The 16,541-nt window shown below is 38.2% G+C and overlaps 2 protein-coding genes across 3 annotated transcripts in view; both read left to right on the forward strand.

The window, feature by feature from the left end:
- The first annotated feature begins 325 nt into the window (after window positions 1–325).
- Window positions 326–10,832, forward strand: ssbp1 (single-stranded DNA binding protein 1). Its single transcript, XM_067582204.1, has 7 exons — window positions 326–470; window positions 1,404–1,484; window positions 2,836–2,893; window positions 3,004–3,144; window positions 8,145–8,232; window positions 8,816–8,904; window positions 9,005–10,832. Exons 2-7 carry the CDS (start codon window positions 1,461–1,463, stop codon window positions 9,046–9,048), a joined length of 444 nt encoding a protein of 147 aa, XP_067438305.1. The 5' UTR covers window positions 326–470; window positions 1,404–1,460; the 3' UTR covers window positions 9,049–10,832.
- A 2,105-nt stretch (window positions 10,833–12,937) lies between these two features.
- The window catches only part of creb3l2 (cAMP responsive element binding protein 3-like 2), a 40,432-nt gene continuing 36,828 nt past the window's right edge, over window positions 12,938–16,541 (forward strand). For both annotated transcript variants that reach the window (XM_067582199.1, XM_067582200.1), the window contains exon 1: window positions 12,938–13,537. In XM_067582199.1, coding sequence (XP_067438300.1) covers window positions 13,439–13,537 — 99 coding nt within the window. In that variant the 5' untranslated portion in view covers window positions 12,938–13,438. The remainder of the gene's footprint in view (window positions 13,538–16,541) is intronic.

The raw sequence follows: 16,541 nt of genomic DNA on the forward strand, positions 1-16,541 counted from the left end.
TGGGGCTCGGAGCCGATCAGCTTGTTTCTTTTTTCTTTGCTACAACCGTTCATCCGATTCTCTGTTTAACACTTGGAGCTGTGCGCACTGCACACCGCACTTTTTTACTAAATATTAGTTTAAAAATGACTTGGAAATTTTCGATTCTATGTATTGACTAACGCCCCTTAAAGTTAATATAATTTATATTTAGGTATTTCTTTTTTGTTTTGTTTTATTTTTGTTTCCTTTATGTTAAATATGCTGTTTGGAATTATTGTTAAGTGTATTTAACAATGATGGTGCCTATTTGATGTTTGATAAAGAAGGGGGGAAACTCACAAACGTCACATTTTACCGCTTGCACATGCGCAACACACATCACGAGACGAGGCGTTCTAGTAAAGGCAGTTTGTACTCTGCGACAGAGGTTGTTGGTCGTACAAAATCCAACCGGAAGTGTTGGTGAACGGTCTTACTGAATTGTCCTGGTGAGTCTTGGCACGCTTTTCGCGTCTTTTTAATGGTACAGTTTAACACCATTTCATTACATTTAACTGAGGCTTATCTGCTGCTCAGCTGCTAAAACATATAAACCCAAAACACGTCGAGAAAAACGATCATTTAGGTCGTTTATATAATGTATAATTTCAACAGCGGGAGGCTACAGAAGCCACATTGTGGCTATAAGCAAGGTGGTGTTTGTCCTTGTGAGTCCATGTTTGACTTACTGTAAAGACGTGTCTAATATAATCGCAACCTAACAGCAGAAATCTCACCAAACCCCCTCATAAAGTCACTTAGTTTTGTTGCTTTGTTTCCTAATTGTGAACACACACGTACCTTACTAGTGTGGGAAATAGGACATAAAACATCCAGTAGTTCAATTAGTAGTATTAAGTAGATATATCGATAGATAGATACTTGATTGATTGATACTTTATTAATTCCTAAAGGGAAAATTGAAGTGTTACAGCAGCCAAGGCTGAACAATTAATCGAGATTTAATCACAATCGCAATATGGCCTACTGAACAATTCAAATTGCAGGAGGTGCAATATTTAAGACATTTAAGAAACACTTAAGAAAATATCTTTCTTTGGTTCAGATCCACATAAAAATCACACTATATTCATTTGAATGTTTTTCAGTGAAAATGAGAATAATAATGAAAAAATGATCTTTCGTTAGTTCAGCCCTAACAATAACTAAATAAAACTATTTAACATCATTTCCAATCATCCAGCTCTGTTTCCAACCTTTTTTGACTTGTAACCCCACAAAATAAAGCAAAGATTTTAGAACTCAGAAGTCAGATTTTACATTTTATATCTTGTGTGTTATAGAGGTTTTAATGACATTTTCAGATATCACAAACTCCATTCACTGCTGTTTTTTTTCCTCTTTCTTTTCATCTTGTACAGATCTTTGCTCTAAAAATTCAAAGCTGCTGTCTGCTGGTCCGCTGCTTCACAGAGAAGATGTTGAGAAGTGCCTCAACACAGGTGAGGAGGAAACCAATATCAATGGGTCACATATATTGTACTGGATGTTGTTGTAAGTGTTTTGCATGCAGCTACACTTGTAGTTAAACTGATCACACCTGGCTTTGGCTGTTAGTAGAGCTTCAACAATTAGTCACTTAATCAAATAGAGCTGGGTTACAACCCACATGTAGTGACTCAAACAGGGTGTCTCTTCAGCTTCTAAAATTAGAGAAAACAAAACGTTGGAGCAGTTTAAAAAAATGCTATGGAAAAATGCGTAGGCGTTTCCCTGCAACGCCTAAGCATTTTTTCATAGCATCTAAACTAAATGACCTGTCTCCTGTGTCTTACTGAGGGAATTGCGGAAAACTGGAAAGTATGTGAATGTTTGCATCTCTGTCTCACCGAGGGAACCACGGTAAAACCTGGATCACACTTTTGACTTGTCTTTCTGTTCTGTTTGTGAAACTGGGTTGAAACAAACTGATTTGGGGTTGTGGGGGAAAACAAAACGGACTTTTTACCAAGTGGATTGAACTCTGAGACTGTGTGACGAGTTACACACACACTGACGAATGTTTATTGAATACACCTATTGAAAACTGAACTGAGTTGTATCGGTTTTTGGTGACGTATATTTCATTGCCACTTGCTATTTGCTTTATTGTTTTTGTTAGTGTAACAGAGCTATTTTCTTTCTATTTTATAATTATTATAAAAAAAGGTGCAATCTTGTGTTGCATCATTACATTGATATATATTAATTTAATTCAATGTATTTTACATTTTGAATACTGTCTTATTGAATTGTTGAAATTTTATTCATCCACCACGTGACAAAATGTGCTTACAGAATTCAAGAAAATTAAAACAGAAAACAAGGAATTTGGGAAAAAATAAAACAGAATCTGGAAAAAATTCAGACAGATTTCATAGGGCCCTAATTATTTGGGTTTCGGGCTATTCGGACAAAATGTCAAACATGAAGATGTCACCTTGGACTCTGGGAAGCTGTGATGGACATTTTTTTGCTGTTTTCTGATACTATATGGACTAAGCGATTAATCAATTAATGAGATATAATGAGAGATATTTGAGTTTGAGTCTCTCAGACTGGAAGAGAACAACTTTACTCTTATATTAAAATTCTGTGAAACACTTTTTATGTGTTTGACTTGAATTACTCACCTGTTAGCAACGCTCAAAGTTGATTTGGGGGGAGTTTTTATTAATTGCGAAGACAGCATGTCAACAAGAACTGGATGAATCATTTGAGCTATTAATGAGAAAGAAGGAATAAAACCATTCAGACCAGCTCTACATGCTTATAACTTTTAATATTTCTGTTTATGTGCCGTCGCACCTCCAGATCTTCAGACAGATGGTGAGATACAGGAGTACAGACACCAGCCTCATCTTGGAGAGATGTAAGTAAACTTTGTTTATAAAAGAAGAAAAAAGAAGTTATCCATTCTTTAAAGTACACATCCAAAGTACCCATGAAGTTGGTGTAATAATGTATGTGTCTTTATTCCAGCGATAAACCGCGTACAGCTGTTAGGACGAGTTGGTCAGGACCCCGTGATGAGACAAGTGGAGGGTCGCAACCCTGTTACCATCTTCTCAGTAGCAACCAACGAGATGTGGCGCTCTGGAGACGGAGAGATGACCTCAACAGGTACGACGTCAGAGGAAACTCACTGATAGAAAAGAAAACCACTCTCAGTAGTTCTGGATATTAATTCAAAGTACAGTTAGAAAACCATCACCTCGTTACCTGAGAAGATCTTTAGTCATCTTGACGTTTTGCAGTCTCTACAGAACCAGCTCTCCTGTTATCACGCTGGTTTTTCAGCATTACCATTTAATTTCAGAACAAGGAACTCCATCAGGATCAGACTGACCTTGATGCATACTGAAATGTCTCTAAAACAAACCTGTTGACAATCATAGTGCACTAAAACTTTCCACCCAAACCCAGATGAATTAAATGTCTTTTTAGTCAGAGTGAGGCTGCTCTCACAGACCCAAACAGCTGCTGTTTCTCTTTTTCCTGTGTGATGACACCAGTGTCAGAAGAGGAAAGCAACTCCACCCAGACCACTGTGGTTTGGGAAAGCAGGTGGGCATGTTCACATGCTGTCACAACCCGGCTCAAGGCTGGACAAAGGAGGAGAGACCACACAAGAGTTATAGCTAAAAATAAATTTATTGTACGTAAATACATAAATGAAACTAAACACAACCAAAATGAACATAGTGGAAGCCAGAGGGGAGAGGGCAAATGACTGACTGACTGCCTCCAGCTTATATGGAAGCTGGCCAGTCCAGGTGAGCTGAATCCTCCTGACGACCCAACTCCGCTCACTGGGCTCCTGCAGGTAGAGGACTCAGAGTCTGTTCAGAGAGCGTCGTCACAATGCACACTCATATTCCACTGTTATTCCAAATATGGCAATATTCTCAATTTGATATGGGTCATGTAAACAGCATTCTTTGGACATGTATGGATCACATTAGGAATATATGTCTTCATTAGAATGGAATGTGAATGTGACGCCCAGCCTCTTGTGTGTTTGCCATTACATCTGCACAATGTAAACGAACCAACTAGCCAACAGTTTGCAAGGCTGGGATAAACTGGAGAAGACAGGAAGACAAGCGCCCATCTTTCTTTTATAGTTTTTTTTGGCCCGCGCTGAATGCCCCAGCTGTGTCAGCAGTTTAAGAAATCCTCAGGAGAGAGGGTTGACTCACATGGAGCGGCGCCAGGGTTTTCTCTGTCTGACATATACATACACCGATGAGACATTTCTCCCTTTCTTTGTTAAAGAGCGCCTGAGATTGACACTAAAATGAGAATTGCTGGTCCACCTTAAGTGAGCCTGGTCAAGTTAAGCTAACGCGTTGTTGCTAACTTCGGGGCTAACCCCCTTCGATAGATGAGTATTTTCTTTGTCTTGAGGAGCTGCAGCATTTATTAACTGACAAACTGTAGTCTGTACTGTACATTTACTGCCAGATCGACAACTTCCTGGATATAGAGGAAACTCTGAAACTCACTGATAGAAATGTAGAAAAACACTCTCATTATTTCAGATATTAATTCAAAGTACAGTTAGAAAACCATCACTTTGTTACCTGAGAAGATATCTTTAGTTAGCTTGACGTTCCATCAGGATCAGACTCAGAGTTTTTCCCCTATTATTGTACAGGCCTGGCGGACCGACAGGCCAATGAGAACCCCTGGCAGGCCAAAAAAAAAAAAATTTCAATTCCAATAATAACGCCAAATATCCATTTATTTGGAAATCAATAGCCTTTAGGAGCCTCTGTGCAGCACTGCTCCGAAGCATGAGTTAACCTCTGTGTCATGCCAGCGGCAGGAAAGTGACGGTGAATGTGAACAGAGCAGACAGAAAGGTTAGCAATATGTTTTCAATCTGGCAGTAAATGTACAGTGCTGCTTGAAAGTTTGTGAACCCTTTAGAATTTTCTGTATTTCTGCATAAATATGACCTAAAACGTGATCAGATATTTACACAAGTCCTAAAACTAGATAAAGTGAACCCAATTAAACGAATGAGACAAAAAAAACTTGGCTGACCTTGATATTTGAAGACAAAGGTTCATGCAGGAAGGCCTCTAAAACAAACATTCAGGGCAATCATAGTGCACTACAACTTCCCACCAAAACCCAGAGGAGTGAAATGTATTTAAATCAGAGTGGTCTCACTGACCCCGACTGAGCTGCTGAGTAATGCTCTCACACCAAGTGGGATATCTGGAAGAGGCCATGCAACCCTGCACCTGCAGTAAAGTTAGTTGCTGTGATGGACCGCCACCTCATTAAAATAGCTCCAACTGTTACTAAAGAAAGCAACCCAGATCCTGGGTACGTCACCAACACCAACCCCAGCAAATAAGACAGCAAAGAAAGTTGCTGCTTCTACAATTGGAAAAATGGAAAATAGACTGGCTTAGAGTTGAAGAGGTGAATAAGACGACACTCCTCTTCTGTAAAACATCACCCATCCAAACATAGCTTTAGACAGCTAAAAGCTAATCATGACTTAATTAATGGAAGCAAACAGGTTAAAAAGTATTCAGATCATTGTCACCAAACAAGCAAGCATCTGCTTATTGTTAGTAACATTAATGCTAACGCTAGAGACTTTAAAATGCCTTCTATCTGGCGCGTTAGCTAACATTAGTCTTAGCAAGTTGGCTAGATAACGTTAATGTCACAGCCTACATGTGGGTCTTGCCGACTGGTTGAGGTGATCATTGCTGTTGACTAACGTTACTGAGCTCAGTCCAAGTAAACTTTTGAGTCCCAAATCTACAACGTATTTTTTTCAGTCTACTAACCAGTGATGCAGTGCTGGATAGTTGAGTCATTTTTGTCTTATTTATTTATTGGGACCATGTACAGTGTTAAACATAAATGTTACCATTTGATGTGCTGTACCAGAGTTAACTTCTGGCAGGTCACAATTAGTAAGTACAAAAGCAAAAAACACACAGGACACATAATACAAAATACACATCACATACACCCACAATGTCAACTAGAAATTAATAATATAAGATTGTCAAATTAAAAGCAAGATTATTTATTATTATTTATTTCATGAGAAGAGTCAGTGGTTATTTCATTCATGTTTAAAACCTCAGCAGGAATACAAGTAAAACAAGCTAAAGAAGGAATATTACTCTCATTTTGGCTCTTTTGACAGTATTTGTACCTACTAGTCTGTAGTTTTGTGAAACACCTGAGAATGTGGCATTCAATGCATCAGACCCACAATGATGACATCATCAAAGGCAGACTGATTTTTACCCAACCAGAACTTCTGCTGAATCTAAGTAGATCAAGCCCATGAAATCATCGTCATGATCATTATGTTATGCTGCCATCTAGTGGTTAAATAAAGTCTTAGTTGTTGAAAGGGAATCGGCCTGTATTGTTTTACTTTTCATGTGTTTATTATTGTAGTTAGAAAATGTAGATAATTATCACAAATGAGATGCTGTTTACTGAGGTTTTGAATACTGTATACACTTGAATCAGGCTCATTTTACATTTAAAAACAGCAACTTCATGCACTACTTTTTTTTTTGCCCTCAAAATTTTGTAAATGCCCCAATTTTTTTGACAGTAGTGGCAAAAGTTGCCCTTCAAATATTTTTTTATATTTCTATCACTGTACGGGGGGAATATTCAACTCTTGTCCTTCAGTTGCAAAGTGAAACAGCCTGTTTGGTTTCTTTCATTCTTTCCTGAAATATACTTAAACGTTTCAGTGTCGGAGTTTCCTGCAGGTCCTGTAGGCAAAAACCTCTAAATATGGTGATTTTGAATTTTTCAGATAGTCTTAAAGATTTATTGTTTTATTGGTCACTTGCTACATAAACCATTTAAAAACAATTGGTTCACCTGTAAATGCGTTGTCATAAAGCTGAAAACAAGGCTGGGGTTTTTTTTGCCAATGAAAAGTTGAAAGTTGACGTTTTTTGCATGGTATTCAGATTTATGATCCTCAATTCTTGATGAAGATGAAAAGATAAATAAACATGCTTTAATGGTTTCCTTCATGGATGAGAAAACAAGTCAAACTGGCTTTGGTTTGTTTCTAAGGTAAAGTTTAGTTTAGTGGTAAATGGATAAAAAAGTAATATTATCATGGTTTTGATTTGCATGAAGGAAATAATTAGCCATGGAGCTGAAGTTTAGACGGGGTATGAAATATCGATTGTGTTGACATTAGTAGTATTGCTGCAACAACTCAGTTAACCTGACGATAATTTTCTTAATTTAATGAATAAGCTGTTTGGTCTGTTAAGTGACAGAAAATAAAGAAAAACACCCGTCACAGTTTACTAGAGTCAAACGTGTCTATTTGAGCTCCAGCAAAAATATTGTTAGTTTGTTAGACAGTTCATAAAGATATAAAAACTGATGAAAAACATCAAATTCTCAACCGAGGGTCCAGCAAAAGATTGACATATTTGCTTAAAAAATTGCTCTAACAATTAATCAATTATTAAGATAGTTGCAGATTAATTTTCTGTCATTAATTTTCTGATTTAACAGTTTCAGCCTTGATTACTAACTGCCCCACATCGGTTGCAAGTGTCTGCTTTTGCCACTAGAGGTCATTAGTGCACCTTAACTTGTCTCTCAATGAACATGAACTCAAACTGTAGATGACTGCAGTTGGATATTTAACATACACATCCGATGTTATAACAGTAAAAAAAAATAACAGAAAATCACAAAAAGCATGTTATGTCCCCTTTAAAATGAGACAAAATCGGCACAGTAATACTTTCTGTCCCTGAAGTATTCACTTAGTGTTCCAGCCTTAATGGGTTATTCACCACCAAAATTATGAATCCAACTAATGGGCTGTAATATGAAGAATACCATCAGGTAATTAGATGCAGCCTTCAGAATATTTCATGGCTGGTCCACACATCTACTTAGAGAAGACGATTTTTGTTTTATCATCTCTGTTTTTACAATGTAGTTCCTAGAAATGTTAATGGTGACGTTAATATTCATCGTTGAGCCACAATGATATTCATGTAACTGTAATGTGGCCTGCAGACTGTGAAGGTTAATTGGTTGAATGACTGAAGTTAAATTTGTGTGCCGCTGTATTCCGACTGCAGGTGACATCAGTCAGAAGACGACGTGGCATCGCGTGTCGGTGTTCAAACCTGGTCTGAGGGACGTGGCCTACCAGTACGTCAAGAAAGGGTACGAACCGCTTGTTCCCTGTACAGCCTGAGTACTTTGAAAACAAATTAATATTTTTTCCCTGCAGTATTCAGTTGACAGGAAGTGTTGTAGGAGAGGGGGTGACATGCAGTACTGTATATACAGACCACTGTTGTATAGACCACAAGGTCTCTTTGATGCCTCTGAAAGTGATACTCTATGCAAAGGTTGTACTTTCAACACCCACACATCCCCGTAGGCTTTAAAGTGACTGTAAATCTGTTTCAGTTTGATCTTTCATAGAGAACAACAGCAATCAACAGGAAATTAATCAACTATTTTAATTCCAGCTTCTCAAATGTGAATATTTTCTGGCTTATTTAATCTTCTGTCATAGTAAATTTAAATATCTTTGGACGTTTGAGGACGTTAACTTGGGATTTTGGAAACAGTGATTGATATTTTTCAGATATTTTATAGAACCAACAACTACCTTTTGGGAAAGAATGAAAGAAAGGACATTTTTTTCAGTATCACAATCCAAATCAGTTCAAATCATAACAGAGAAATCCTGAATGTGTTGTTTGTGCAATGTGACTAAACCCTGAGTCTTACCTTGCAGGTCTAGGATTCTAGTGGAGGGAAAACTGGACTATGGAGAGTATGTAGACAAGAACCAAGTGAGACGCCAGGCCACCACCATCATTGCAGGTCAGATAAAAAAAAAAAAACGCACTAACATTCAGACACAACTTCTTTCAGCTTGATCTCTTTAAAAACCCACCTCTTCTCTCTCTCTCTCTCTCTCCAGACAACATCGTGTTCCTGAGCGACAACGTCCGAGACCGAACCTGAAGGATCTTCCCAACACACTTCTTCTTTTTGTATAGAAATAAGACTGAAGAGCCGAGTGCTGCAAAGTAAAGGAACCGTTTTTCCATCCAAGACCCGGAAATACTCTGAAAAACTGGTGTGGAGTTTGACTGGTGGTGCCCTCTGCTGGTTGGAAAAAATGACCTCCAAGCATCAAGAGATGCAGAAACAACCTGCTCTTATAGTGTATATATACAAATATACACTTACAGATTATGATTTTGATTGTACATCATGTGCATAAACCCCTCTTTTTCTCGTACTTAAGTTTTTCTTTGTGTGAGAATAATTTTGGAAGCTTGAGGGGCAGAATTGGACTCGTTTGGAAACATTTATAGATGAAAATACAGCATAAGAAAATGTTAATCCATCCGGTTTACTTCAGAATGCCTCTCATCGATCCTGGCTGTGAAGTTTTTGGACTCACTTTAAGATGTTGACACTCCGTTTCGACGGTTAGGTACAGAAGATCATCGTCAAAACTGTCAGTTTTTCCTCATAACTATAATAACCTCTTTTTTCTGTTAGCTCAAGAATTCAGAGATTGTTTCTTCACGAAGAAGATAAAAGAAAATTCACTTCATAAATGAAGTTATTGTTTTCATGTTTTAACTGGCTGCTTGGGTGGTGGTTTCAGAGGTAGATTAATCACTAAGATAAGCTCTCTTTGTCATCAGTCTTTGCATTTTTGACCTTAAAATTCATGAAACCTGTTCTTGAAATGATACAAGTTTGTTCTTGATTTTCAAAAGACGAACAGTGTTTTTTTTTTTCAGCTTCTCGTGTTCTGCCCTGCGTGACTCGACTCTTCTTGCATTTCTTCTTCATGCAAATCCTTCACGCACGAAGGGTTGTTTAACTGGAGTGAAAAGTGCTGATCCTTAAAACACTTGAGGGTAAACCAAAAAAAAAAAAAAAGTTCAGCATGCAAATTAAGAGAAAGCAACTTGAATGTGGTTTTTCTCCTTCTGTCTGTTTTCTTGCTTCTATCCCTGAATTGTGCATAATTATAACAGAACATTTTGATGCGTGTTGACACTTTGGCGCCTTTTTATCTGTTCCATTTCTTCTCGGTTTCTGCTTTGTCACAATCTGGTCGGTTGTTATCACATTATCTGTTAATTCATTTCCTTCCTAAACGGTTTCTGGTTGCTTTCAGCTCGCTGCTGTTGGTCAGTTTCTCTGTAATAGTTGCTATTATAGACATTTTCCAAAGTATCTTTGTGTTCATTTCTATGATTTAACTTTCCAGTGTTTCCTCATTTCACTTACAATGTATTTTACAGAGGAGAAAAAGGAGAAAAATGCATCTAAAGCAATTAAAGCAAAGTTGAAAATCATAGAATAAATCCCAAATGGAAGTTCAAGTAAATAATTGAGACATATTTGCATACAAACTACTTCATTTTTCCAATGTTTATAAGTCTGTTTTTATGCTTTTCACTAGTGGGTGTTGATTGGTTGTGTCTGTGTAATGGAGGCGGGCCTTAGTCAAAGGTATTCTTGGCCTAAATTGATTGGTTACAGGAAGTGTTGAAGCCTTTTCCTGATTGGCTGTTTCACTTCTCAGTGAAAAGGCAGAGCTGCACAATTCATCTGGCTTTAAACAGAGGAGCGATCTGATTGGTCAGTCAGCTGGATGTGGGCGGGCTTTAGGTTGTGGCGTAAACTTGTAGATTCAGTGTGAAGAAGCTGCGTCAAGCTCGCAGAATTAAACAGGCAGAGACCGGAAATGGGTGAAATGGAGTAAAAAATAGATTTTTTTTTTTTAATGTAATTGTGCTGAAAGTAAATTTAATTTCCCTTAAAAGAAGGCTTTTAAAGTAAGAAATTTTAACAGTTTTTTACTGTTTTACCTGAAATTGGCTTGTTCTTAAACACAATTTATGGAACTTCAAAATCCAATGTTTACTAAATATTAAGTCAGAAGAAAACCAGAAAGTGTGTATTAGTCAAGTAAGTTGTATTTATATACGCCCTGAAATTACAAATGTTTGTTAAAGGGCTTCAGAGTCTGTATATTTTTAATTTAATTGGCATCAACACACTAAATTTAATCATCAACCCACATGGTGAAGGAAACTACAGCTGCAAAATACATAACGCTTCTTTATTTCCTGTTTTTAAAAACTACCCACCTTTTGGTAGTTTGATACATGTAATCATACAATGACACAGTTTCATATTGTTGGTGTTTGTCAATTAATGGGAAAATTGATAAAATAATATAAAAAGGCCCACAGAACAAAAAAAACCCCAAAACAAACAACTGAACCAACAGACAGTGTTGCCAAGGTCATCTAGTGCACAAAAAGGGACAACAACAATGTCCCCAAACCAATGTGGAAGTCCCCCTCTATCTAGACTGTCTATCCCAAACTTATCTCACTGCCCCTAGTCTTCATGCAGATTAGCGGTGGGCCATTTAAACAATCAACCCAGTAGCCCGGTTAAGTCCCCAGCAAGCTGGTTACTCACCTGACAGCTCTGGATGTGTCCCTGAGACAACTACTCTGACCGCACACCACACAAAAATAAACTAAAAAAAAATCAAACCAACGAGCCCAAATGGACCACGTTGCAATACCTACACAGGGGAAACTCCACAAAAGTCAAACTTACCACACTAGAGGACCATGCAATCACTGCTGATAGCTCACACCTGCCCACTCACAACACATGAGTAACTGCAGGACCAAACTCCCCTTACTGAAACAACAACCAAACCAGTTTTCCTCTCCAAAATGCATCTACCAAACCAAACCTTGCATCAGAAGGGCCCCAAACAAATCAGATTCAAGGAGGAAAAACCTAACCTAACAATGACACGTGTAGTCAGTGAAATCAGTAGTGTAGATGAGTGGAACAGTATATGGATGTAGTGTTGTATGATGTACAAAAAGCAAGTCAAATGTCGACCCAAAAGCCAAAAGGTGTGTCAAGGAGGAGAGCACCGGCACACAGAGCCTCAGGTGTTGCCAGTATTGCTGATGACACTGCAGAAACAACACAGATAGCAGCCACACAAAATCAAACCACAGGCAGACTGGGCAGAGAGGGTCTTAACAGTAGTAAGGAACAAACACACAAAATAACACAATTATGATGACTGAACAATTATTAAAAGTTCTTCTGTTGTAAAGAAAGTTTCATATTTAAATATGCACCCTAGAAACTAGATTTTATTCATTAAATTACATCAAATTATTAAAAGACAACAGAAAGTTAAAAATAATTAACTCACAACAACACTCATCTTTTGACCCTGCATATTTACTTACTGATGTAAAATACATTTTATGATTAATTATAAAGATGGTTACAATTTTTAGATTTTTACTTAATTTATCAATTTTACGACTGACAAAACAATCCTACCACAAGGTCCATTGAGTGGCTGTTCTGGAGCTTTTTATCATATCACCTGAATTTAACCTGGTTGTCACTGAATTACAGATGTTCAAATTTTAACTTTTCTCAACACTTGAAGGACTTGTTCATGCTGGTCTCCGTCAAAAAAGGGGAATTTATTTTCACTATAATTCCTTCAATAAATAACACAATGACAGACTGTATGAGTATCTTGGTCATGGCTTTCTTTCTGTAATAAAACATCTAAAAGCTGAAATCTTATCAGAAGAGGGTCTGTGGTCTAATCTGTGTCAGTTTGGGGTCTTTGATGTGAAAAACTTTGAGAAGCAGTGAGAAAGGAGAGCTTTATTTTGAAAGTCATGACCGGAAACTAGTCACTTAAAGTGCATTGACATTAATGTCAAAAACAGCTGGAAGTTATGAATCACTCCATAGTTTACAACTGACATCTCATTTACAGTGTCTTAAGCTACATTTTACTTAAAGTTATCTTGTGTTTTCATTAATTTCTTCGATTTCTTTAATTAGTTTTCAATATTACTCCTCTATTTCTAGGTCTGTGACTCCGCCCACACATTCCTCTGTGTCTGGGCTGCGAGGAAGAGGAGGAGGAGGAGGAGGAGGAGGAGGAGGAAAGAAGAGCAAAGAGAGGCTGGTGAAAAGTGCTTGCGGAGCCTGAGCCGAAGAGGAGATGATCAACAACAACAGCAGCAGCAGCAGCAGCAGCAGCGCTCAGTCTGAATCCGACTGCTGCAGCTCTCACATTTAACACACATCCATCCCTCAGTGTGTGTGTGTGTCTGTCTTTTATTTATTTCCCTTCACACACAACAACAAGTTGAACTTTTTCTTCGTCCCCACCCCCCAACCCCTCCTCGGAGTTGGAGCTTGAGTTTGGTTTCCAGTCTGTCTGCATTGCAACAAAACTCCTGCTGTGTTTCGCTGCTTCAGCTGGAGGAGAAGAAGAAAAACCCTCAGTGAGTCCGGTGTGGAGGAAAACATGGAGATCCTGGATAGTAGTGAACCGTTTTTACACTGGGACAGGAACCTCAGCGAGCTGTCTGAGGCCGGAGAGATCGACTGTGTGCTCTACACTAATGTAAGTTATCGATCAGCGATTATAGATAGATAGATAGATAGATAGATAGATAGATAGATAGCATTACCATTGGTGGAAAGTAAGTCGCCTACATTTACTCAACTTAAGTACAATTTAAGGTACTTTTAGAGTCTTCAAATGTGTTGTTTAGTCCAACCAACAGTGGAAAACCCAAAGATACGGCAACAAAAAGTGTAAAAATCAACAATCTAATGCATAAAAACATATATTACACAGTGATAAAACAAACATAATAAGAAAAATAGGAGTATTTATTATATAAAACATTGTTTAACAGCAACTTTAAATGTTTTAGGGTGAAATATTTGTGAGCTTTGTAGCTTCTTCCACCTATGAGAAGCATATGCAGTTTTTCCTAGTTCTGTATTCATAAATGGGACATTTGAGGTAATGCATTCTTGTGAGCACAGTACAGTAACCCATATTTCTTAAAAGTGATGATGAGTGCAATGGTAGCTTATTTAGGATGGCTTTATAAATATATGTATATATGAAAAGACAGTGATGTTGCAGGAGGGAGGGATGGAGGGGTGAAGAGTGCCAGAATGTGCGACTGATCGATAAGCGCCAGGTGATTGGCTCTGCAGCTTCTCAGGTGGAAATAATCACATTTTATCTGAGTTTGATGAGGCATTAAGAGACAGAAGAGGGGGGGGGGGGGGGGGGAATCTATAATCTGTTAAATGTGTGTGTGCCCTGCTCTCCATTCACTAGTTGAACCTTGGGGTCCAGGATGCAGCAGGTATGAGCTGCAAGTTAGAGACTATTTCTCTTCTCTTCTGTCCTCTTCTGCTATTTATTTAAAGCAAAAATGGCTCATAATACAAACAATATTTAAGGATATGAGCACATACAGTAACTAAGTAATTAAAGATACATTTTTCCATCATTTAGGCTATAAAATATCAGAAAAAAGTGAAAAGGCTCAAGCTGATTGCTTTAAATAACCTTACATTCAACTTAATTACATTTTTTGGTCTTATAAAGGCGCATAAAAGTACATTTGCTGAGCTGGGGACAGAGAATATTTGGCATTTTTGCTGGATAAATGGCCCAAATGGTTGTCAATTACTTGTGTGTTAATTGATTATTTGGCTGATTGTTTCAACAGTAGTTTGTTTATCTTTAAGGCCAAAAGAAAACAACTTTACAGGAAGTATTTTCATGAGGTTAGACGACATTTACACATGTTTCTCATGTTGATTATTTCCCCTGTGGTGGTCATAGTTGTGGTTGTAACTCAGCTATCTCATTGTACATGAGGAAGTATATTTTATCCTTATTTGATCCTTTCTTCATTGACAGTTTCTCAATCACAAAAGCCAAGTTTGAGAACAATGACTCTGCATGAAGGAAACTTTTTCACGAGTAGTAACAGAGCTTCTCTTCCAAATATCCTTTTATTGATTAGTAATGGTGCTCGATATTCAGTTTCCACCTGACAAAAGCTCATTTTGGGCCCTTAAAACACACATTTATCTGTAATCCTGGGAGTGGTTCAGGGTCCCTCAGGGGTTTCTCCCACTCTCACCCCCCCCAACATCAATTTGATTATGTCACCCTTTCTGTCAAATGTGCACGTTTGTAAAGCATGCACAGGACAAGATGCACATCAAATACAGAGAAAAGCAACCTTGTTGTAATATGCACTTACAGACAGTGTTTCTTTGGAGGATATCTCACTTTGCACAGCTGTGATTTCCATCTTGAATCTGACAAATTGACCCGTATGACAGCTCAAATTAAAATATTCAACTTTTCTGTTGAAGACCAGGAAACCCAGAGAAAGATGGCAGCTTTGAATAACAATTAAAACATTAGTAATGATGCTGTTGATACCGAACTGATGAGTAACCAGCATCGGGTAATGAGCCAATAGCAACTGGTGGGTTACACACAAAATTAAAGTTATTTAATATTTAATTTTATTCCAATCAAAATCTGGGATATGGCGTATGAAAACACTTCATGAGGCCGATCTCTGTGGCCAAAACAGAAAACCTTTTTTTTAGCTCACTAAAAGCTCAACTTGGTGGACGGTGGTTGAGCTCTGGAGCTCAAATCGAAGAAAGACTTTTCTACTTTTCCATGTAGAAAAGTAGATTTATGGCAAAAAGTGCATCTCACCTTTCAGATAAAATTATTTCAATGCATAGAAGTTAGGTTTGTTTTTACTGATTCCTGAGAAAGTGGGAATCTTGCGGCTAAATTAGGAGCGTCCTAACTTAAAATTTTGATGATGTGACTCCTTCGGTCTCACTATTATTTTACAGCACAATTATGCAGCAAAATTCTACATCAGAATCTGATGTTAATGGGACAAAGTTTTACCAGATAAGACCTTAGATATTGTTTAACACTGGGGAAGTTTTGAAGTCTGAAAATTTAAATTCCAAGTGTCAAATATTAGCTTCCAGTCATGAGGAAACGTTTCTCTTTTGCACACACGCAGCATCTCCTCTCAGTAAGACGAACCCTGCTTTCAAATGGCCTCTCGCCTTCAGTTATGTAACTTGGAAGTGTGCACTCCAGCCATATGGTTTTCTGGGTAACACAGCAGGCCAAGAAGAGAGTGTGTGAGACAGAGACTGTGTGTGCATATCTCCTGTGTGTGTGTGTGTGTGTGTGTGTTTGTGAGACTAGACGATGGGAGGAGCGACTGGGTTTACAGGGAAAAATCCAGCTGCCTCGCAGGATGGGAATCAGACACCGTAGAGGCCTTCTGAGCCTGAGACAAAACACACACACACACACACACACACACACACATACACGCACTTTGGCATTTGGCTCTTTGAGGGAAACCTGCGGACAGGTAAAGACTTGTGTTGTTAAAGCTTCAGAGGGCTTTAAAGCTGCGAATCTAGGACCTTTAAACAAGTCCTGAGGCTACAATTCCTGTCAAATACCAGCAGACATGGCCAGACCAGTGAGCTCCAGCTGCTGCTCTGCCGTCGTCTGGCACGGGAGACTTTTGGGTTAC

Source organism: Thunnus thynnus, chromosome 23, assembly GCF_963924715.1.
Source record: "Thunnus thynnus chromosome 23, fThuThy2.1, whole genome shotgun sequence".
In the NCBI taxonomy this organism is placed as follows: domain Eukaryota; kingdom Metazoa; phylum Chordata; class Actinopteri; order Scombriformes; family Scombridae; genus Thunnus; species Thunnus thynnus.

Coding starts and splice junctions, on each gene's coding strand:
- ssbp1 (XM_067582204.1), top strand. CDS start 1,461: ATGTTGAGAAGTGCCTCAACACAG. Junction 8,233..8,815: donor TACCAGTACGTCAAGAAAGG/GTACGAACCGCT, acceptor CTTACCTTGCAG/GTCTAGGATTCTAGTGGAGG. Junction 8,905..9,004: donor GGCCACCACCATCATTGCAG/GTCAGATAAAAA, acceptor CTCTCTCTCCAG/ACAACATCGTGTTCCTGAGC.